This window comes from Pongo abelii, chromosome 2, assembly GCF_028885655.2.
Source record: "Pongo abelii isolate AG06213 chromosome 2, NHGRI_mPonAbe1-v2.0_pri, whole genome shotgun sequence".
NCBI lineage: Eukaryota > Metazoa > Chordata > Mammalia > Primates > Hominidae > Pongo > Pongo abelii.
In genome coordinates this window covers 144,684,893-144,709,566 of record NC_085928.1, presented here as the reverse complement: position 1 = coordinate 144,709,566, position 24,674 = coordinate 144,684,893, and the positions used below count along the sequence as shown (strand labels likewise).

The following is a 24,674-nucleotide window of genomic DNA, read 5'->3' as shown; positions in this document are numbered from 1 at the left end:
CATTATCATCAGGTTTGATGGCCTATACTTTTCAAATACTGAACTCATGTTGGCAAAACTTGTCTGAAAGAAAACCTTGGTAAAAGCATAATATCTAAAATAGGTAAGAGAGGAGCTGCTGTGGTTGAAGCAAGGTGGTGGTCTGGAGCCCTGCAAGATTTCCCCAATACCCAGCAGTGCCCTGGCCCATTCCTATAAAACTCTAGGATGTGGAGAGAAGAGGACTGGCCATATCTCACATGTGGACAGACTCATATACAATGGGTGAACCTACATTTTTCCTTTCCTTTGATTCAAGTATATGTTCTAATGTAATTGTCTTAATTTTGATGTCAAATGGTCTCACATGATTAGGCTTACTGGTGTTTCAACTATTTCTTATGCCTAAGTGAAGTACATGATTTCTGAATGTGATTGACTGGACTGTAATTTCCTAATACAGGCATTTCTGCTATAATTTCATATACATATTTTACTAAAACCTCATACTCTGCAAAATTGCACAATAAAATAACAGAGCCTATGGGGAGAAAATGCATTTGGAGGAGACCATTCAACCTCTAACAAAAAACACAGCAATCTTAATAAAAATAGCAGCACAGGTAAATTATAATTTGCACTTGTACCCAGTGTATTGGTTCATTGATCCTTTGCAAGCTTAAACTCTGAATTTTTGTGCTTCCTCTTGGAGACATAGGTCCAGGAGGGCATTCACATCTCACAGAGATCAGTTTCATCCAAATTAAAAATCCAATCCAATGTGTAGACTCTTTTGTCATAAAATTAAAATTTAACACAAAGGAAAATGTGTTCCATTTCCTCATGTTTACTCCCTGTTTTATCAGAAAACAGAGTGAAAAACACAGTGGCTCTGGAAACCATGAAGCCGGCCACTATTTGCATGAAAGAAAGGCCCTCTGTCAGTGTTCAACTTGTTTCTTAAGGTCTTCTCATTGTGCTAAGGCTTTCTCTTTAATTGGAAGAAAGCGTGCCCCTATTTGCTTCAAAATATAAATATCCTAGAAAAGATCATATGAGAACCGCGGGACTTCCACATGATACTGGCATCACTCTCCCATTTACCAATCACATATTGAGTTTGCATTGGACAAACAGGCATGGAACAGAACAGGCTGGATCCCCATTCCCATTTTATGAGGCATCTCAGAGGAGATGAGAGCAAATGGACATTTTTTCAAGCATCCACTAGGCATCAACTGTTCTGCTGGGCACTGTACATATTTATTATGATCCAATCTTCATGCTTCTACTAAAATGTAAGTTCTTATCCCCATATTAGAGAACTGAGGCTCATGAAGTAAATACCTCACTTAGGTTACTACAATAATATGTTAGGAGCAGAGTCAGGGTTTAAATTTTGATCTTAAATTTTTGGCTATCCAAGCTTGTGCTCTTTGCATCACATTGGTGAAATTTTATATTAGGATCCCACCACTTGCATTATTAGCTGAAAAGAAATAGTTCTGCTCATTGCTATTAATAATTGTATTTAGAATGTCATGTATTCTTGAAATAATTTCCCCCCTAAATCAAGTAAAAGTATTTTACTAAGATCTAGAATCATTTACTAGTGATTCTAATTCATCAGCTTTTGTAATATTTTTTATTTTGTTACATTTTTAGGACATTAGGGGTTTACTAAAAGAATTTCAAAACAATATGTCTCCTTTCATCATTACAGTAGTCATGTGACGTAGATGAGGCATAATATAGTATCCCCTCTGACAGATAATGGAATGAAGCCTCAGAGAGGTATAGTAGCTGACTCCAAGTTAACAACTGGTAGAACCAGAACTAAAATCATGTTTTCTGGATCAAAATTCAGCCTCAACTGCTGAGGGGACCACCATTCAGAATTATCTCCTGTTAAGTCCTGTGCATTAGATTGTCTGTCATTAGAGCTACTGGGACTTATTATGCTAAATGATTGGAAATGTGATAAAAACATTGAAAAATAGAATAAGGAAAGAATGAGTTCACTGTGTTTATTATTGAAGATAATGATTACTAGTACGGTAATGGATACCAAAAGCCAAAACAAATAACAACAAAAATGAATAATGAGGTTTAAGTGATGGTGCCTAATTTACTTACTAAAATAATTTTCTAGTACAGAGAACTAGTATAGAATAGTAATGTAAATAATCATTATTTTTGGATAACAGAACCATAGCCTATGCAATGGGAAGAAAATTGGGAAGAACACATGCTATCTTAAAGTGATACTAAAATATTTTCCACCCACTCCCCATCCCCTTCTTGGCCAAACTTTTGCTCTTCTAATTTCTCAGGGTAGAATATCCAGCTACAAAGCCATTTCATATCATTTTATTGGGGATGTCAATTTAGAAGCACATAAACTTAATTGCTTAGCTCTTTGGTTTTCTGTTATCTTCCATAATCCCTGGAATGGGCCAAATTCCTTTCCAAAGGAAAAGGTTTTCAAAATGACAGGGCTAAAGTGAGAGACCCATGACCACTCCTGACTAAGTCATGGGCCAGAAAGCCCTGGATTTTGCGCCCAAAACACGCACCTCTAAGAGACAGTAAGAAAATCTATGAAGACAAGGCAGGTATTCTTGTCCTCTCTGGCTTGGAGTAGCAAGTTGTGAGTACGCTGGGGTCAGCCTCAGGCACAAGTGGGCTATGAGTTCACATTTTATAGATAACACTCAGACAATTAATGAATAAAATACCAGCCTTGCCCTTGTCACCTGGGTCCTCTCCTCTTCTCTCCTCTTTGCCCACTGCTTGGCTCCTTGGCCACAGGGAATAAAGGAAGGAAGACTTGACAGGTCACTTTGAAGAAGTCATTGCTGACCAGGAAAAAAAAAAGGCCTCCAACAAAGGAAAGAGCCTGCCATGAGGAAAGGCGAGCAGCTTGCACTCACAAGCAGAATCCATGGCTTTGAGCTTTTTCTCTATGCCCTTTTTTCTTTTTATCAAACGCCCAGATGGCATGTATTCTCTAAGTGAGCAATATTAGAAGTCGACATGGATCTTTACACTGAGAACCTTCCTTTCCTGTTTCTTACTCTCTAGCTTTCTCACAGAGAAAGAGCTTACTTGAATGCTTTTGTGGGAGGATTAAAATAAAATCTTCATTTCTGAAATCATTCCTGCGTATTACCCCTGCAGCTAGAATGCCTGCGGGGTGAGCATCTGCAGAGCAGCCTTTGATTGGCCATCCCCCTGGTCTTTCCCTTCCTCACTCAGCTGCTCTCTTTCCCCCTTGCTTTGACTTGGACTCACTCTCTCTTTTCCCTAGACATATGTAGCCTATACTGGATGAGAGTTTCTTGACTACCTTCAGATTGTTGAATTCAGCTTTCCCATAGGAAGTGTAATGTGATTAGCCTTGATAGTGCTGGTTTTGACCTACCAGGGTCTTTAGAAAAAAAACTCTTGCCTGTGTGCTCTTGGAGAGCTGAATTGAAGGGCCAAGTTTCCCTTACCTGGATAAACATTTTGCCTATACAGATGTGCTAGATCCAGAGGCCTTCTTTGTGAGGGAATTCTGCTCTGTGTAGGGCCCATAAGTCAAACCCTACAACATTCTGGAGCCCTATTAGTCTGGGTGCATGGGACAAGATTCCCACCTTCCTTATCAATTTCTGTAACAATACACAGGACTCTTACAGAACTGGACAGAGATTTGCAGATTCCTACCGTATCAAGGCTGGTCAGGGCTTTAGAAACTGGAGCAGTCCCTGTTATTTAACATCTTGTGGTCACAGCTCTTGGAAGGCAATGCTTCTGCAAAGTTATATTGCCAACTCAGTGAACATAACAACCAAGGGTTACAGAGATTTTTTGTTTGATTTTTACATTTTTCTAAAATCTCACGCTGCAAGTCTGAAATCAAGGTGTTCGTAGGGCCATTCTCTCTCTGAAACCTCCAGGGGAGAATCCTGACTTGCTCCTTCTAGTTTCTGGTGTTTGCCAGCAAACCTTGACATTCCTTGGCATCACCCAACCTCTGCCTCTGCCATCACATGGGCATCTTCTCCTTGTGTGTCTCTGTCTAATCTCCCTTCTTTAATGACTCCAGTGATTGGACTTAGACTTAATCCTAATGCATTATGACCTCATTCTTAACTTGATTACATCTGCAAAAACCCTATTTCCAAATAAGGTCACATTCACAGGTGCCAGAGGTAAGGACTCCAATGTATATTTTGGGAGGGATACAATTCAACTGATCCCAGGGCCCTTCCAGAGCTAACACACCTTTCACACTCTCTTCCAAACACTAGCCAAGTAGGCCTCCTGTTCACCATCCAGTAAGCACATCAAGTACTTTCTAGCCTCCTCTGTTCTGATGAGGCTTACGTCTACCTCCGCTTCCGTTTCTTTCAGTATCTCTTGGGCCTTTTCTACGGGAGAGCAACTCTTCCCCTACCTGTGCTTGAGCTCAGGCTCCTCCAACTCCCTCCTTTCCTCCACACTCTGTCCTTGCTGAGCAAGCAGAGTCTGTGTCCAGCTCTGGGATCATTCCCTTGAGGGAGGCACTGGCCATGCTCTTCCCCTAATTAACCCCTTTTCGTCCTTGGGCTTCAACACAGGTGTTCCTTCTTCAGGGTCTTGTGATACACGCTTGAAATATGCTTCTCCACCATAGCACCTAACAATTGCAATTATATAATTACTTGCATAATTAGTTGTTTAATGTCTGTCTTTTTTGCTAGGAAGGAAACTTGAGGAGCTCAGGAACTACCTGTTTTGTTAACTGCAGTGTTATGCACATATTAGCTGCTTTAAAAATATGTATTGGCTAGGAGAACAGCCAGTAGAGGCACTGCATGGGCCTGCACCCAGGTGGCTGGCCCCTCCCACATGATGACAGGCATATTGAGGAAGAGGGCTTTGCATATCACACCCCTGTGGGGCCCAGAATGGAGAGATGTGTTTTCTGAGAAACCTGACCCACTCCTTGTTCCAGTCCCTGGGTACAGGCTGGCTCAGGCTCTGAAATTCCATACTGATCCCACCCATGCTAATAATATACAGGCCTCACTAAGAATAATTATGCTGAGTCTTTTTCAAAAGGGAATTTCAGTCAGGGCCTGATATCCCTAACTGAGCATTGGTAACAAAGTGTCCCAGGGAGAGATATCAGAGCAAGGAGGAGCCAAATCTGCCTGAAGAAGGATTATTTGAGTGTTGGAATAAGGGATAGAGTGGCATTTGAATTATTTTACTCTCAGCTTAATTAATGTTAGAGCAGAATTTCCAGGGGACCAGGACTCAGTTTTATCCTGGCTTCAATTAAAGGGTTTCTCTGTCTTGTCTTTGCTTGTCTTCATCCCTCTCCACTTTCCTACCCACCCAAGAGAGAGCTCTGCTACCCGAGCTCAATGATTGAAAGATGAGTAAGAAATCATAATTTGAAAACTGCCTCATGAGGCAGGCCATGAATCAGAAGAGAAGAAAAGTATGATTTAAATGTAAATACTGCCAGGAACTATGGGGAGAAGTAAAGCTGGACCTGGGGTCACTGGACAGAAAGCCAGTAAACCTTGCCCATTCTGACAGATGAAGGTCATAGCCTTAGCCAAAATCTATCAGGCAGACGGATCGACCTGACTGAGAAGCAATTTCTTACAGTGGTGCAGCAAAGTGCAGACAGAAGGGGCTTTTTCCTGAAAATCTTGCAGAAAGGATTATCTTCGAGATAATTTTCTGCTTTCTTTGCACCTTTTGTGATGTATTAAGTGCATTATTAAAAAAATCTGAAACAGAGTACTGTTGCAGTCAAACTCACTGCTCAGTGGTAATGAGAGAAAAAAGTCCAGCTATTACCTGGTGCCTACTGGGAATGTTTGTGTCTGTACTTGTATGTTTCTGGGTAGTCCTGGGTGGTTGTGTGTATTTCTGTGTGTACATCCCTCTGAATTTCACTGTGTATCTGTAACTATGCTTTGTGTAACAATGTGTGCATAACTACACTACACACATCTCTCTCTCTCTCCCCCTCCGTGTGTGTGTGTGTGTGTGTGTGTGTGTGTATGGTACTGATGGGAGTTATTCATTGCAGGCTTTAGGGGAAGTTCACAAAGTCTTTTTGTCCTCATCACAGAGTTCCCCTAACCCTAACCATTTTCTACCCATGAGGACTCTGCATAGCACTGCTGGTCCCTGGTGGAGTGGCAATGTCTGGGCGGTGTGGACAGGGTGATGCCTACCCTCAGCACTGCCGTCAGTGCCCTGCTGCTACCAGGGACAGTGGTGGCAGGTCTGCTACTCATCCTGGCTGTGTCAAAGCCAAGAATGTCTCAGGCTGTTTGTGGCACCCACTTCTCCTGTGCAGGTCAGGTCTAGGGCCTTGCAGGAAGAAGGGAATGGCCCCTAAGGCTAAGATTTTGGCATCCTCTTGACCTTTTCTCTTATGGATCCCCTCTTTGAAAGACACCCTAGCAAGTTCCCTGCAGAGAAAAGACCTTTTCATTCCAGACACAGGTGACCCCCATCAGGCACACCGAACTGCCTTCTTTCCTTGAACAGTGATTTACTTAGAAAAGATGGGGCTTTGCAACCAAAGTATGCAAGAAAGTCCTCTTTGTTGAGATTCACCCCAGTTAACTGGGCATCTGGTTCACTGATAGGTGCATAACAATGGAAATGACTGAGGTGTTAATTTGCATATTTTTGTTGCAGTGGTGTAGAAAAATCTCAAGACTGAGGGTGATTTTTTTTTTTTCCCCCCTGAGACAGAGTGTCACTCTGTGGCCCAGGTTGGAGTGCAGTGGCATGATCTCGGCTCACTGCAACCTCTGTCTCCTGGGTTCAAGCAATTCTCATGTCTCAGCCTCTCAAGTAGCTGGGATTACAGGCAAGTGCCAGTACGCCTGGCTAATTTTTGTATTTTTAGTAGAGATGAGGTTTCATCATGTTGGCCAGTCTGGTTTCAAACTCCTTACCTCAAGAGATCTGCCCACTTTGGCCTCCAAAAGTGCTGGTATTACAGGAATGAGCCACCGTGCTCGGCTCAAGACTGAGGGTAATTTTTATCCACCTGTCTCCAACTCCTTCATACCAATCCTCAGGATCTCCAGGGCTGATTTGACAGGTTTTTGCTTTTTCTTTTCCACAAAAGAGTTGATGGATGAGGGGAGGGGTTCAGACTCTGGGAGATGGGTTGTTATGGGGGCAGACGTGGCAGGATCAGAATGAGGGTCCCAGGACCTAGAGGCAGATGCTGATGTGGAGCTTTGTGCTGGTGGCACCTACTGGCCCTGTGCCCTCACTGTCTCCTCAGTCTCAGACAACGTGATGGCTGGGTGGGCATCTGGGAAGTTGAGTCACAGCACAGGTGTTGCCACCCTGTGAAAAGATGCTGGAGCCCAAGTGTGGCCTGGGGCCTTCATGCTTCCCTGGGCTTGGAGAAGGAGAAGTTCTAAGATGACCGAAAATATACTTTCTTTTCCAGCCTGACAGGATGGGGATTTGGTGTCAGATTTACTTGGATTTTTGAGAAATACGGTAATTGACATTTCTTACAATGCAAGTTTGTGAAATAAAATTTATGCTCCCTGAAACGGTTTCAATGAAGAGATTTTTCAAGTGTGCTCCAGGACTAGCAGGATCAGCATCATCTGGGAACTCGCGTGACATGCAGATTCCTAGGCCCCACCTCAGATCCATGAATCAGAAACTCTTGGGTGGGGCCCAGCAGTCTGTGTCTTTACAAGCCCTCCAGGAAACTCTGGTCCCCAGGGAAGCATGAGAACCACAGGTTTCAATGGACACAGTCATTTTAGTTTCTTTTCCCCTGTTCTCTCTTGACAGGGTTTCCTCAGAATTTTCCCATGGTGATCCTGCCACGAGGTCCTCAATTTTCCTTTGCAAATATCAGCTTTTCTGGGTTTCTGGTGGCTGTCTGCCTTATTGTTTTCTGTTATAGAGTGACTGGAAAGTGAGAAAGTTATAGGATCCTTTTCGCTAGTTAGCTTTAAAATGTACATCTGGGTCGGGCGTGGTGGCTTATGCCTGTAATCCCAGCACCTTGGGAGGCCAAGGCAGGCAGATTACCTGAGGTCGGGAGTTCGAGACCAGCCTGACCAACATGGAGAAACCCTGTCTCTACTAAAAATACAAAATTAGCTGGGTGTGGTGGCGCATGCCTGTAATCCCAGCTACTCAGGAGGCTGAGGCAGGAGAATCACTTGAACCCAGGAGGTGGAGGTTGCGGTGAGCCAAGATTGCACCATTGCACTCCAGCCTGGGCAACAAGAGTAAAACTCCGTCTAAAAAAAAAAAAAAAAAAAAAGAAAAGAAAACTGTACATCTGACATCTCTTGCCATGGGATAGGGATTCTGAGAGATGGGGAAGCACTTATGGTAGCATCCACAACACTCATATAAGCTGTGACCAGGACAGGACTTGTCCTAGCATGTTTACCAGTTTATCAGATGGGTTTTTACGAATCTCACAAAATCATACAAACCCCATTTTATAGGTGAAGAGACCTAGGCCCAAGTTCATAAAGCATAGTGTGATCCAAACCCTGCATTCCTCGTACCATGCCAAAGAACTATTTCACCACACCCTGCTGGGAAAGAAAGTTCTAGAAATGGTCTTTTTGCCCCTTTCTCAGGCGACATTGCTGAACACAGGGATCAATTGGGCACTACAATATCATGAATGAAGGCCAAATTTTGTGAAAGGAAAGGCCCTACAGATTTCATCATGGAAGCGATTGTGACTGAAATGCATGCTCTCTCCCGAAAGTATAGCGAGGATGGAGGCTGCAGCTGAGACAATAATTCATGGGAATAATGGATAATGGGTGTGTGTGGGGTTGGTGGTGGTGAGATGAGGGTGCTGCCTACACCATGACCTGGGATGACTGAAATTCATCACAGAACAAAGACCGCTGGAGCGCACATGAGTGACAGGCCTGGCTTCCTCCAGCAGGTTCAGGATGGGCCATGGCACCAGGTGCTTACAGAGATTACCCTTGTAGGAAGGCTGTCTCTTTTCCCATGAGGGGAGGCTGGACCCTTCATGCCTGGTGCCCTAGAGCAGTACTGGAAATGAGTCTGATGCAGATGGGGCAGATTCTAGAGGAAATGGAACAGCTGAGCTGTCCCCAAATGGATCCAAGCCGTTAATGTGGGAAAGAGGGGCAGCAACCACCAGGGCAGCATGTGAGGAAGAGCTGACAAAGGGACAACAATCCAGGAAGGACAAGAGCACAGCTGGCAAATGGCCTGAGAGGAGGGGGCAGATGGCCAAGGAATGGCTCTGTTTGCGGTTCCCAGAAGGAAACAGCAGCAGGGCAGAGAACATCAGCTGACATGAGAAGAGAGAAAGTAAGAAGGAGGAGGAACTGGTGGGCTTGGAAGAAAGGGAATCTCAGAAGTGGCAGAAACACAGAGTGTGAGAGGAACTGGGAGTTTGAGACAAGAGGAAGGAGCTGCAAGAGGAGTCAAAGGGGAAGGGGCTGAGGGAGATCAGAGGCGCCTTGAAGACTTAATGCAATTCATGATAAAACAGGGAGGCCTGCAGAGAGCACGGCTGTGCAGAAGGCTCGAGCAAAGCTGGAGGCTTCTTAGAGAGACAGCCTGGGGGCTCTGAAGGATGGGAAAGTTGACACTACTTTAGCAGAAGGAACTTGACTGAATACTAAGAAGGGAAAATTATGCTCACAAAGGGACTGGATGGGCCTCTTCCTACTGATCAGAAGAGAAAGAAAGCCATGCTGAAATAGAGCTTTTGATTTAACCAGCATAAAGCTGCTATCCAGAGATTTATGGGATCCTGTTGGGGCTCTGCCCACCAATGTCAGCTGATAAAAGGTAAAGATCAAATTTGTGAGTGTGTACGTGAGCTCCAAATGCAATAAGTTAATCAAAGATGTGACACATTTCCTGGTATGTGTATGCCCTCTTTTCTCTTGGTAACATTAGACAGAACCAGTAATAATGAGAAGGTGACCTGTGAGGTCAAACATCAAGAACTAGTCTATAACAGAAGCACGGGAATGTTTATTTGAACACACATCACGGCATTCAGAAATATACCTGCCAAAAACAAAGTTGTGTAAACCATGCAAGTGTTCAGAGTCCAGCCTAGCTCATTTGTCTTTTTCTCTTAAAGAGCAGGAATTTTAGTAGCAGTTCAGAACTATTCCTTAGTTTAGTGGATTTATTCCAATCATAAGAAAGCACAAAGGAGAAAATTCTATCTGTTCATTATTTCAGGAGCTTGTTGGGAAGGAAATGCTCCTGGGGCTAGAAATAGCAATCTAAAATAGAGAAGGAACACCTGGGGGAAAGTAAGGTGGAGAATTAAGTCAGAGTGAGAGATGAAGTTTGAGGACCTGGTAGGAAAAACTAGAAAACTTTAATAGCTATTAACGAGGTCTTCACTTATAAAGTAAAACCAGATGTATTAGAAGATGGTGATGTCAAAAAGATCTTGAAAGAACTGCATAAAATAGGGGAATTAAGATGGAGTAGAGAGGTCTTAAGTACTGTCTTATAGAACTGCTGATTAGGGAGATAAGCTGAATGTTCCACTTTTGGTGTCAAGTATGTTTCTAACAAATGGACTCTAGCAAACAACAAAAGAAGAAAAACACAAGAGAAGGAAAAAGAAAATAAAGGAAAAATGAACTGAAGTTTCTGGAAACTGAACAGCACAAGGTTTTATCTTCTGTGGTTTTTCCCTAAGGGCAGCCATAGTCTGCTCAGTGGCTCAAACCCCAATAGAAAACCCCACTGTCTTTCTGACTGGAGGAACCAAGGGAAGGAATTCAGCACAATCAGGGCTGCTGGAGAGTTGAGGGAGAATCCCTAGAAACAAGATAACAAGGGAAAGGTAATACCAAATTCTGTGTATAAAGTCTTCCCAATTTTCTAGCTGACCCCCAAAACACGCACATATAAGACAGATTGAAAACCATAAAGAGCTGTTGCCCACTGCAAACATGACAGTTTACAGATTGAGTCTAACCAAGTTAATTTCCTGCTAAACCAAAAATACCAACACTCTGGTTCAGTGTAGCAGAATCCAATCACCACATCATAACGTTCATGTTTATAATCCCAAACTTCTAGATGTATAAAGAGCCAGGGAAATGTTTCCCATTTTCATGGGAAAAAACAAACAAGACACTAATCCCAGGACCATCCAGATGTTAACATTATCAAAGATTTTAAAGCTGCTATGGTAGCTATGGTCAACGAGGTAAAGAAAAATATGCTTATGAATGATAAAAAGATAAAATATCAGCTGAGATTCTGAAACTATAAAAAAGGATTAATTAGAAAATGTAGCTCTAAAACACACAATTATTAGAAAAAAGTCACCGGAAGGGCTCAGAAACAAAACAAAGATGGCGAATGATAAAATCAATGAGTTTGAAGGTAGACCTGAAAAAGAGAAGAAAAAATCAGGGAAAATAATGAACAGAGCCTCAGGAACCTGTGGAACATTTTCAAAAGTTGTCCCTCTAGATAACTGCAGCCCTCCCAGAAGGAGGAAAAAAAGAACAAAAATGATATTTGAAGAATATGGCTGAAAACTTTGCAAATATACTGAAAGACAGAAATTTACAGATCTTATAAAGCATAGAGAACCTCAAACAGGATAAATTTGGGGAAAAAAGTATGCTCAGGCATATCATAGTCAAGGTAAAAACTAAAGACAATGAGAAAATCTTGAAAGCAGCCAGAGAAATATGGCACAGTATGTACCTGAATATGAATATATATGTGTGTGTGCATACTTATATATATGTAGGAGAACAATGATTCAATTAACTGTGGGATTTCTCATCAGAAGCCATGGCAACTACAAGACAATGAAACAAAAATGTTAAACTGATGAAAGAAAAACCAAACTATAAACCAGAAGTGTATATCCAGCAAAAATGTATTTCAGTAATAAATGCAAAATATAGACATTTCTCTGATAAAGGAAAACTAACAAATGCATTGCCAGAGACCTGCACTACAAAAATTGTTAAAGGTAGTTCTTCAGACTGAAGGAATGATGCCAGAGGGAAACCTGGATCTTCAGGAATAAAGGAAGAACAAGAGAAATGATAACTATTTTGAGGCAATGTAAAAACATTTTCCTCTTGATTTCTTTAAAATACACATGGCTGTTTAAAGCAAAAATTGTAATATTGTCTTTGGGACTATAAATGTATGTAGATGGAACATATATAACAATGATAACATAAAGAGCAGTGGGAGTGGATGGTTAAATGGATCTATATGATATGATCATGTGGTCTCTACGTTTTATGTAAAGTGGTACATATGAACTCTAAGTAGACTAGGAAAGATTAAGATGTATATATTATATATGCATATATTATATATTATTATGTTAGTTCTAGAGTAACTATGAAAAAAGTAAATGCAAAGAAGTAAAGCTGAAAATCAAGAATAAGTAAAAGTTAAGTGTCTGCCCATCTCTGCCTGTACATGGGGTGGAGAGGGATGCAATACCACCGTGTCGCGTCTCTGTGCCTCACCCAAGGGCCAGTAGAGCCAGTGGCAAAGATGATGGCTGATTTGGACTCTACAGAGAATCCTTTGCTGGGCCTTTGAGAGGAAAAGAGGGAAAAGTAAAGCCAGAGAAACAGGCTTTCTGGAACATCACAAATGACCAAAGTTGAGCAGGGAGTCTGGCACACTGTGGGGCCAGAGAGGGAATCACAGTGTTCTGAGCATTGGACTCAGAGTCTGGAGAACGAGACTGAAGGGCCAAGCTGCCGCTGCAATATCACGCTGTGTGGCTTGAGTAACTCACTTGACCACTCTGGGCCGTGGATTCCTCATCCAAAAGTGAGGAGGTTGGGTTTATGGCAAATTCTTATTTCTTAATTGACTGTCAGGAGGAAAGGGACAATTGGACAGCTACTGTTCCTACCTTATGTACATCTGTATTGTCAAACTGGGCTCCTTCATGTCCAGAACCAGGCTCTTTTCCCATTCTATCCTTTCCCAAATGAAGTACATTTGCACCCACTGTTTTGTTTCTGTTTGTATACCAACGATGACTCCTAAATGTGCATCTTCATTTGGACTTCTCCTCTATGAACCAAACCCACATATTCAGCTCCCTATTCAGCAGCTCTACTGTGATATCCTATAGACACATAAAAGTCAAAATGTTTAAACAAGTGTCTCTCAGAATTTTGTAAGTATCAAAATCATATGGAAAATTTTAGTAACAATGAAAAGGTCCAGACTATTCTACTTCAATGAGCCTGTGCCTCTGTGCTCTGTATGAACTCTCCAGGTAAATCTGATACTCAACAACATTTGAGAATTTGAGAATTGAGAATTTGAGAATAACTATTCTGAACCAAACCCACAATCGATTCCCAACTCTTCTACTCCTTCAACCAATTTCTCTCCAGCATCCTCACTCTCAGAGAATGGAGCCGTCACCCATCCAGAGGCACAGGCTGGATACTTGGAGTCATCCTCCGCCATCTGTCACTTTCACCTGTAAGTGCCATCTGCGTCAAGTCCTTCTGCATCACCCCACTAGCCCTTCTGGGATTCATTTGCTGCATCCCAGACCCATTGCCCTGTAGCCTCCTGATGCATCTTCCTGTCTCTACTAGTGCCTCTCCCACCCATCCTCCATGCTGCAGTCAAGGTAAATTTAAAAATATATATATTTTATTTTGAGACAACTTCAAATATCTATAAAAGTTGCAAGAATACTACAATGAATGCCTGTACACTCTTCCCTTAGGCACCCTATTCCAGCCCAACAATTGTCCCAGAGATGTCCTGTTAAGGATCACATGGTATACCCAGTGTCATGCCCCTCAATCTGGAGCAGTTTCTCTGTCTCCCTGACTTTCACGACCCTAACATTTTTTGAAGCGCATAGGCCACACATTTAATAGAATGTACGTCAATTTTAGGTAGTCTGATGTTTTCTCATGATGAAACCCAAGTTATAAATTTTGAACAGAGTATTGCAAGTATTATGTTCTTTTCATTGCATCCTCTAAGTTGCACAGAATATCTACCTGTCCTGTTATTGCTGATGTTGACTTTAATCACTTGATTCAGATGGCATTTGCCAAACTTCTCTGGAAAGTTACTTTCTCCCTCTTTGTAATAAATAAATATTTTGGGGGGAGAAACTTTGAAGATACGTAAAATTCTGTTTCTCTCCTGATGTTCACCTTAAGTTTAAGCATCCATTGATGTTTCTTATCTGAATTAGCTATTAATCTGATGGTTGCCAAATAGTGAGTTTCTAACATCATCATTCTTTCCTCTACAGGGAAGAGCTTTCTCTTATTTCTATTTGTTCATTTATATGCATATTAGTGTGGACTCAATAGCCCCCATCTTATTCAGTAGATTATAACTTGTTACTATTATTATATATTGTGAGGCTCAAATTATCCAGATTTGGACATTTGGAGGCCCTTCAAGCTGGATGTTGTTTTTGTTGTATGTTCCCATTATTCTTTGGGTACTTTCTCATTTTCTGGCACAAAAAAAAGATGTGTTGGTCTCATCTCACATTTTCCCTGTCCAGGCCTTGGAAGGGGCCATGTCTCTAATGAGTCCTGGTTGCTTTTAGGGGAGTATATGGAATCCAAGATCTGAGAGCCAGCTGTACTCCTTGCTATGTAGATGTTACTGCTTCAAAGCCACTCTTAGCCTATATTTATTTCTCCATTTCTGTATATTTAAAACCACCAGTTCACACTAATACCTCCAATTTTGATTCCACAGCATACAATTCATTCTAGCTTTTATGCTTTCCATATTTATACCTCTGTTCCCACAGTTCCCATTATTTCAAATTTATTTTTAAATCTCCCTGTATATAGCTTATTTCTCAATCTTGCTGAGCCAGCAGCCCATTCACACATGGGTCCTGATCTCTGCTAGGGCTTGCCTCCCTTGTTTGGAACATCTACCCTGGTTGAGTCTGCTTAATGGCTTTTTGGTGAAAGAAAACAGGAAGAAATCCAAGAAAGTTATTTCTAAAGAAGGCAAGGAAAGATATTGGAAGGAAAAGGCTAAGGAAAAGCCAGGCTATTTTTCTAAAATTCAAATCCATCACTTTCAGGCCACACGTGTACATCTCTCTGTGTGCACAACACACACACACACACACACACACACACACACACAAGACACAAGTCATGAAAGGTTTCCCATTGCTGTAAGGCTGCAACTCCTATCACAAGGGTTTGGGGAAGATCCTACATGATGGACTGCTACAGGCCTCCTTGGACTTCCTCCCTAATTCTCCAAATGCCCTAAACAGGGGTCCCTTCTCAGTTCTACTCCATCTTCCCTCTTGCCACAGGGCCTTTGTATATGCTGCCTCTCTGCCTCCATAGTCCAACCTGCCACATTTAGTTGGGGCAGAACGCTATAGATTGAATGTTTATGTGTCCCCAGATTCATATGTTTAAGTCCTAATAATCCCCAATTGGGTGATATTTGAAGGTGGAGCCTCTGGGAGGTGACTGCAGTTAGTTTATGTCATGAAGTTGGAGCCCCCAAGATGGGATTGATGTCCTTTCAAAAGAGGAAGAGGCAAGATCTCTCTTTCTGTGCACATGCCAACAAAAGGCATCTGAGGACATAACCAGGAATAGAGCCCTCAATAAGAATCCAACCATGCTAGTTAGCACCTTGATCTCGGACTCCCAAGCCTACAGATGAAAAGAAATAAATGACTGCTGTTTAAACCATCCAGTGTGTGGTAGTTTGCTATGGGAGCCCAGGCTGACTAAAACAGTGACTATTCTTTAAGTCTCTGCTATAGCACCATCTCTTCCTCTGGAAGCCCTCCTAGACACAGTTAGGCCATTCTGTTATTTATTGTTTTATTAATGCTCTCGCAAAACATAGCGGTCCTTATTTCAACTGGTAATTATGCACTCATTTGGGCATGTGTTTGATTAATGTCCCCAGTCCTCACTTAACTGAGAGCAGTAACAATGTCTCCTTTTGATCATGATTATGTCCCCCCAGCTTGTGGCCTAATGTTGACACATAGTAGATACTCAATAAATATTTGTCACTTGAACAAATTGTATTTTTAGAAAAAATATTTGCTTAATAATCAAACATAATTTTTTCTATTTTTAATAAAAGGCAAAGTGCGGAGAAATGATAGTAAAATATAGTGAGACAGGTGGCCATATCAGTGTGTAGAATCCTGAGAACTCTTAGGCCTAGAAACATATAAGCTCTATCATCTACAAAGACTCTTACAAAATCACAGCAAGTAATCCAAATAATGTGTACAGAAAAATAATGTGGGAAATTTTTACCAAAGAAACTTTTAATGTCATGTATATGTAAATTGTATATTTGGTTCACATCATTATTTAGGTAACTTAGGATCATTGAAATGTTAATCTTCCCAAAGATAGAGTAGAATTTCAGTCAAAATCCACATGTGAGTATACATGTATATGTGCATGTTTTGAAACTGGACAGGAAGATTTTAAATTGCACTTGAAAGAAAAGAGAACAGTCAAGGAAGCTTTTTTTTTTCTTAAAAGAAGGATAATGAAGGATAACTTGCTTTACCCATACAGTAAGACGCTTCTTTTTTGACATGGGGCTTCCCTCTTGTTGCCCAGGCTGGAGTGCAATGGCACAATCTTGGCTCTCTGCAACCTCTGCCTCCCAGGTTCAAGCAATTCTCCTGCCTCAGCCTCCCAAGTAGCTGGGATTACAGGCATGAGTCACCATACCTAGCTAAGTTTTTGGATTTAGTACAGGCGGGGTGTCATCACATTGGTCAGGCTGGTCTTGAACTCATGACCTCAGGTGATCCACCCACTTCGGCCTCCCAAAGTGCTGGGATTACAGGCGTAAGCCACCATGCCCAGCCTACAGTAAGACTTTTAATAAAATTACTATAAACAGAATACAGACAGGAAAACTTTTGCTAACATTATTATAATCAGGACAACACGATTGAACATAAGAATAAATAGATTAAAAGAGCAGAATTGAGAATCAAAACATAGTTTCATATAATGAACTTAATATGTCAAGGATGACATATGATTCAATAAAAAATGAATAATATATTTAATAAGTAGTGCTGGCATAATTGTTCACCTGAACAAAACAGTGTGAGAATCTACTTCCCAATACATAGTCAAAAATGAATTCCAGAATATTCCTGGTGTCTATCAACAAGTGAATGGACAAATAAACCATGGAATATTACTCAGCAATAAAAGGAACAAACTCCTGCTTCACACACAACATGAACGGTTCTCTTAAATATAATGCAAGTGAAAGCAACCAGATGCAAAAAAGCATATGCTGTATGATTCCACTTATATGAAGTTATAAAACCAATTGATGGTCAAAAAAAATTAGAATAGTGGTTGCCTCTGGTTATGGATGGGGGTGAGGATGCAATGGGGAGGGATGAGGTTAGGGGGCTTCCTGGTTTGATGGCAATGTTCTGTATCTTGATGAAAGTTTGGGTTACACAGTTGTATGCATTTTTAAAAACTCTGTGAATGTACACTTGAGACTTGTGAATTTTACTCTGTGCACATTTTACCTTAAAAAAGAACCATAAACAAATACGTTAGAGACATCTATGCTAAAGTGGCTAGGGGTGATATGTAATGATGTCTGCAAGTCACTTGGAAATACATCAAAACAATAGATGGTGTGATGGATGGGCAGAGGGATGGATAGATGGATAGTTACATGATAAAGCAAATGTACCAAGATATTAATTCTAGAATCTAGGTGGTAGGCATATGACTGTTCTCTGCCAAATTCTATCAAGTTCTCTGTGTGCTTGAAATTTTTCAAAATAAAATGGTGGGAAAAATAAATACATTTCACAGTTACTAAATATTCAAATATAAAACAAACCCCCTTCCCAATAAAATAGCCCAGGAAACCAGGAAATGTTTTATAGCCTTGGCGTGAACATAACTTTTAAAATAAACCAGGTAACCCAAGAAGACATAGCTATTACATGAATGTTAACCACTTTATAAGCCAGAGGGTATCATAAACAGTATAAAGGAATAACAGATGGGGGAAAAGATAAATTGTATCACACATAGCAGGCAAAGGAGTAATGTCTGTAATATAAACAGACTTTCTATGAGTTTCTCAGAAATCAACAAACAACCCGATAGAAAAATAGATAAGGACACGTACAAACAATAGAAAACACAAATCCCTGCACCATGTGAAAAGATATCAATATCACTAGCAGTCAGTTGAAAATGTAAATTAAAACAAAATGATGGTACTTATACACAATGGAGTACTATTCAGCCATAAAAAAGAATGAGATCCTGTCATTTGCAACAACACGGATGCAATTGAAGGTCATTATGCTAAGTGAAATAAGCCAGGTACAGAAAGATAAACATCATATGTTCTCACTTATTTGTGGGATCTAAAAATTAAAACAATTGAACTCATGGAGATAGACAGTAGAAGGATGGTTACCAGAGGTTGGGAAGGGTGGTGGTAGGGGGTATGGTTAAATACCAAAAAAAAAAAAAAAAAAAAAAGAAGAAAAAAATGAATAAAACCTAGCATTTGATAGCAAAACAAGGTAACTATAGTCAATAATAATTCAATTATACATTTTAAACTGAAAGAGGCTGGGCATGGTGGCTCATGCCTATAATCCCAGCACTTTGAGAGGCTGAGGCGGGCAAATCACTTGAGGCCAGGAGTTCGAGACCAGCCTGGCCAACATGGCAAAACCCCTTCTCTACTAAAAAAAAAAAAAAAAAAAAAAAAAAAAAAAAAAAAAAAAAAAATTAGCAGGGCATGGTGGCACACATCTGTAGTCCCAGCTACTTGGGAGGCTGAGGCAGGAGAATCGCTTGAACCCAGGAGGCGGAAGCTGCAATGAGCTGAGATCGCACCACTGCCCTCCAGCCTGTGTGACAGAGTAAAGACTCTGTCTCAAAAAAATGAATAAATAGGCCAGATGCAGTGGCTCATGCCTGTAATTCCAGCACTTTGGGAGGCCAAGGTGGCCAGATCAGCTGAGGTCAAGAGTTCGAGACCAGCCTGGCCAACATGGCGAAAACCCATCTCTACTAAAAATACAAAAAAGTTAGCTAGGCATGGTGGTGGGTGCCTGTAATCCCAGCTACTTGGGAGGCTGAGGCAGGAGAATCACTTGAACTCTGGAGGCAGAGGTTGCAGTGAGCCGAGATCATGCCATTGCACTCCAGCCTGGATGACAAGAGTGAAACTCCGTCTCAAAAAATAAAAAATAAATAAAAAACTTAATTAGTTAAGATAACTAAAAGGGTATAATTGGATTGTATGTAACACAAAGGATATATACTTGGGAGAATGAATACCCCATTTTCCATGATGTGATTATCATGCATTGCATGCCCATATCAAAACATCTCATATACCCTATAAATATATACACTTGCTCTGTACCTACAAAAACTAAAAATAAAAAAATTAAAATTAAAAATTAAAAAAATGTAGACATATGTGAAATTTAAAAATGAGGCATCATTTTTCATTGTTGAAGCAGCAACCCTTTGTGTGGGTTGATCACCTCCAGGCCTGGTGAGGATGCTGAAGCCTGGCGCCATACACTCCTAGTAGAGTGTGAATGTTTGCTAACTTTCAGAAAAGTAATCTTGGCAGCAATGATGCCCAAAAGACACCCCAGATCACAGAGGAATAGGCATAATATGACCCAAATTTTGTAGAATAAAAATTTTCAAATTTTTGACCAAAAAGAAAAATGTCAAAGAAGGCACACCTAATTGTTGAAAATTAATGCGTCAGGGCAGGTGTAGGTAAACTGTGGTCTGAAAGCTAAACCTGGCTGGTCCCTTTTTTGATAGTTCATGAGCTAAGAATGATATTTATAACTTTTTAAGGGGCTAGTTACATTCTAAATGGTCATATAGTTATCTACATGGTGTCTTTCATTTTGCCTCTTAGCTGGCAAAGCCTAAAATATTTACTAGATGGCCCTTTGAGAAAAAGTTCACCAATCCCTGCCTCAGGGGAATTTTAGTTTATTTTTTATTCTTTTTTTTTTTAATTTTACTTTAAGTTCTGGGATACATGCACAGAATATGCAGGTTTGTTATATAGGTATATGTGTGCCCTGGTGGTTTGCTGCACCCATCAACCCATCATCTAGGTTTTAAGCCCTGAATGCATTAGGAATTTGTCCTAATGCTCTCCCTCCGCTTGCCTCTCATCTGCCGACAAACCCCAGTGTGTGATGTTCCTCTCCCTGTGTCCAAGTGTTCTCATTGTTCGACTCCCACTTATGAGTGAGAACACGTAGTGTTTGGTTTTCCATTCCTGTGTTAGTTTGCTAAGAATGATGGTTTCCAGCTTCACGCATGTCCCTGCAAAGGACATGAACTCATTCTTTTCTATGGCTGCATAGTATTCCATGGTGTATATGTGCCACATTTTCTTTATCCAGTCTGTCATTGATGGGCATTTGCGTTGGTTCCAAGTCTTTCCTATTGTGACTAGTGCTGCAAAAAACATACATGTGCATGTGTCTTTATAGTAGAATGATTTATAATCCTTTGGGTATATACCCAGTAAAGGACTGCTGGGTCAAATGGTATTTCTGGTTCTAGATCTGTGAGGAATCGCCACACTGTCTTCCACAATTGCTGAACTAATTTACACTCCCAGCAACAGTGTAAAAGCATTCCTATTTCTCCACGGCCCCACCAGCATCTGTTGTTTCCTGACTTTTTAATGATTGCCATTCTAATTGGCGTTTCCTTTTACTTCTTTGTATTGTTTTGATTTTTGTAATAATCATGCATTACTTTTGCAGGTTTAAAGAGGATAGACAGACAGGTTAGTAGGTAGATCAGTCACTTTGGGTGCTGTTGAAATGGATGTAAGGAGACAAAAGGAAAGCAGGGACACCAGTTAGGAAGCCAATGTAACAATCCAGGTGAAAGGGAATGATGCTTTGGAATAGGGTGGGGGCAGTAGAGATGGAAAGAGGGATAGATTTTTTGGTACCCTATGGGGGCCGCTGAGGGATTGAAAATAAGTGGACACAGAAAGAAATCAAAGATCATTCCTAGGTTTCATTCTTTAGTTAAGTGGTGCCAACTACTGAGATGGAGGGACTAGGGAGAGGATATTGGAGAGTAAATCCTGAGCTCTATTTTGGGCTTGTTAAAGTTCTAAATGAAATTGTGTGAACTAGGCAGTGGGATATAGATGATTAGAGTTGCTCAGAATGTAGAGGGGGAGGCTGAGCAGGAAATACAAGTTTAAGAGTACTCATTGTGTTGACGGTACTTAGAGCTATTTGGAAGCAATATAGAGAGAAGAGAGAAGGGGATCAAGAGTCTACCTGGTGACACAGTGCCCAACCCAGCTGCAGAATGAAGGCCTCATGCATGCCTGGGGTCTGCTCTCTGCTGACAGATGCCTCTGGTGACAGTGTCTACCTGCTTGGATTCCCTCAAATCATCTGTTCCAAAATTCCCTCTTCCCAAGGAACACTATAGCTTCATAATAGACACTGACCCTTCCTCACAGTCCAAGCCCAAATCCTTGCTTTCTTGCTTGAACAACCAGCCTTCTCCTAGCTGGATGGTCCTCCTGGCATCTTGGTCTTTCAGTGGAGAGCTCAGTTCAGGTCCCATTCCCTCCCAGTGTGCCCTGCCACAGTTCCCAGCCATGTAGAGTCCCCTTTCACTCATGCCATGCTTCTACTTGAGAATGCCAAGAAGGACTCACCAAAGAGCTGGTGTAGGTGGGATCTGAGGTGTCATCCTGGAGGTAGCGGGAGAGGCCAAAGTCAGACACCTTGCACACCAGGTTACTGTTGACCAGAATGTTCCTAGCAGCCAGGTCCCGATGCACATAATTCATCTCAGCCAGGTACTTCATGCCAGCAGCGATGCCCCTGAGCATACCCACAAGCTGGATCACGGTGAACTGCCCGTCATTTTGCTGTAATAAGACATAGAGGGCATTGGGATCAAGACGGGCTTCAGTGGTTAAGCAGAGGGAGAGATGCTGTGGCCCTGCTGCTTGTCAGCTTCCATCTGCTCCAGGCCAAGCCACTCATTGTGCCCTCCTCCCTTCCCCACTCCCATCCCCCATCCCTCTCCTTGAATGCTTTGTTCTCTTCTCCTTGCCAAGCCCTGTCAGTTTTGTCTCCAAATTACATCTCAAACCCATTCACTTCTTTCCATCTCCACTGCTGCCAGTCCAACCAAGTCACCGTCATCCATTACCTATAACAGCCTACTTGCCCGCCCCCCAATCCATTCTCTCCAGCCAGAGCCATCTTTTTAAGACATAAATCAGGCCATGTCAGTCCATCTTAAAAATATCTAATAGCCTCCCATTGCATTAAGGAAAATCTCCAAATTCCTTAGCACGGTCCATGAGACCGCCTGGGATCAGCTACTGCCTTACCTTAGGCCACCATACCCATCACTAATGTACTAAAGCCACAGTGACTGGTACCCTTTCTTCTTTTCCAAGACAAACTCTTCCTGCCTTAGGGCCCTTAACATGTGCTATTCCCTCCATTTTCCCTCCAACAATCGACATCTACTTGCCCTTCAGTTCTCCGCTTAAATATCACTTTCTTAGAGAGGACATCCCTTTAACTACCCGCCCATCCCTCAGATATGATTAGCACTTTCTCATGACAATGTTTAGTGCATGCTCTTAGTCTTCTTCTCAGCACATATCACAAGTTTTAATCGTGTGTGTGTGTCTTTCTGTCTGTCTGTCTCTGCTGCTTGATTTTACACTCTTCGAGGACAAGAACTCTGTCTTTTTTGGTCACCGTAGTATTATCAGTGCTGTAAACTTTAAGGTAGATAGAAAATCTCAATAAACATAAGTTGAATGAATGATGAATACATCTTTTCCTCTTTCCAAAATCAAGCATGTAAAGCACCTTCTCTGGGTAATCCCAGGGCTTTCAGCCTTTAGACTGGTATAACCACACCTACCTCATAGGGACAGTGGGTCAGGAGAACCTCATGCACAGTGTCTGGCACAGGGAACTCTCCTAGTGAATGGGAGCTGTTGCTGCTCCTCTTCATGGCAACCTGCAGTGCTGTCCTCTCTCCCATCATTTGTGGGCTCAGAGTTTCTTGGGTGGATGCCCTCCCTCTGGTTAGACAACAGACTCTTCAGTGAATAAAACAGTGTCTTCCTCCTATTTCCCCAAGGCTCCTGGGTCTTGACTTTGCACACACCAGTTAAATCAGTAGACCCTAGGCTATACTGTCAAGAACATATTTTCCCATCTAGTTCAGCCCCAAATGCTCCCCAAAGGGCTGAGAATTATGTTCTATAAGTAGAGCACAGCCTAGTCATTAGAATGCTTTGACTGGAGGAGAGGTGGAAGCAGGACACCTGGGGTCTAGTTTATGTTTACTGCTAAACACAGGCACTCAGCAAGGCAACCACGACCTGCATCCCAGAGTCCTTATGTGAAATGCAGAAAGCATAGACAATGAGAGGAGCTCCAATCATTGAGCATCTACTGTATGCGAGATGTTACACAATGCACTAACATGGATATGCTCCTGCAAAAGCATTTTCTATGCAAAAATAAGCAAGGAAAAATAAAAGACCTGTTATAAAAATACTCTACTTAGGAGCAACAACAACAACAATCAAAAAGTCTAACAATGATTGCATGAATTGTTGGAAACTCTGTTCCTCATGCAAGATTGCAAGCCTGGATCCATGTTCTGGGGGTTATGCTCCTTGATCAATTGAAGGAATAGAGCAAATTTACTTCCTCCCCTCCTGAAGATGTCTGCCAGTAGAAGGGCCCCCAAACATATTGTGTTTGACACACTCCAAGTTCCAGGCTATTTCTAACTCTAACTTTAACCACCTTCAAACCTGCCCAGGAGACTGAATGTATGCTTTCTCCATAATAGATTCTTCCAAGCAACTCAAAAAGAAAGTATAGAGCTACTTTTTGGAAACTCTGACTGGTTTTCAGCATGTTGCCCATCTGTGAGAGCTGGATGTGCAGTGAGTGATGCAGATCTTCCTTCTCACTAATACACTTCAATCAACACCTTCTCAAGAAGTTAGCCAGGCTGTTGCTAGCACCAAGCGTTTTCTCCAAGTAGGTCTCTGGGGATTTGCCTCTTCAGAAAGTTGTCATGCAATTTTTATATATTACAGAGGTGTATCTCAGCCACAAGTCACATGGATTGTATTTTTTCAATTCAGTCTATTATTTCCTCTCCGTAAGTGTAGGCAACAGTGTCTACACATACAGAATGTCTCCCTAAAAAAGATGGCATTTGGGGAGAGCCCTGGGGTGGCTTAAACAACTTTAAGGACAGTAATGTTGAAAGTGCATGCAGCAATGTGTCTACATTTTTGCTTTAAGTCATTTAAGTCTTCTTAGAACTTCTTTATTATCTGATTTGTTTTAAAATTTAGAATATAAATTTTATAGTTTCTGGAGTCAAAAAAGACCAAGAAATGATTAAAGGTCCAGGCTTTGGAGCCAGCAGACCTGATTTGGATCCAGGCTCTGCAGCTTAGTGGTTGTGTGGGCTTGGGCAAGTTATTTAACCTCCAGAGCAGGTTAAATAACCTTATTTCCACATCTATAAAATAAGAACATAGTGTCATAGGGTTCTGGTGAGACTAAATGAAAT

General features: G+C 41.6%; 1 protein-coding gene across 3 annotated transcripts in view; it reads right to left on the bottom strand.

The window, feature by feature from the left end:
* Window positions 1-24,674, bottom strand: part of EPHB1 (EPH receptor B1) — a 446,794-nt gene that overhangs the window by 30,902 nt on the left and 391,218 nt on the right. For all 3 annotated transcript variants that reach the window (XM_024244263.3, XM_054552661.2, XM_054552662.2), the window contains one exon: window positions 21,757-21,972. In XM_024244263.3, the coding sequence (XP_024100031.1) occupies window positions 21,757-21,972 (216 nt within the window). The remainder of the gene's footprint in view (window positions 1-21,756; window positions 21,973-24,674) is intronic.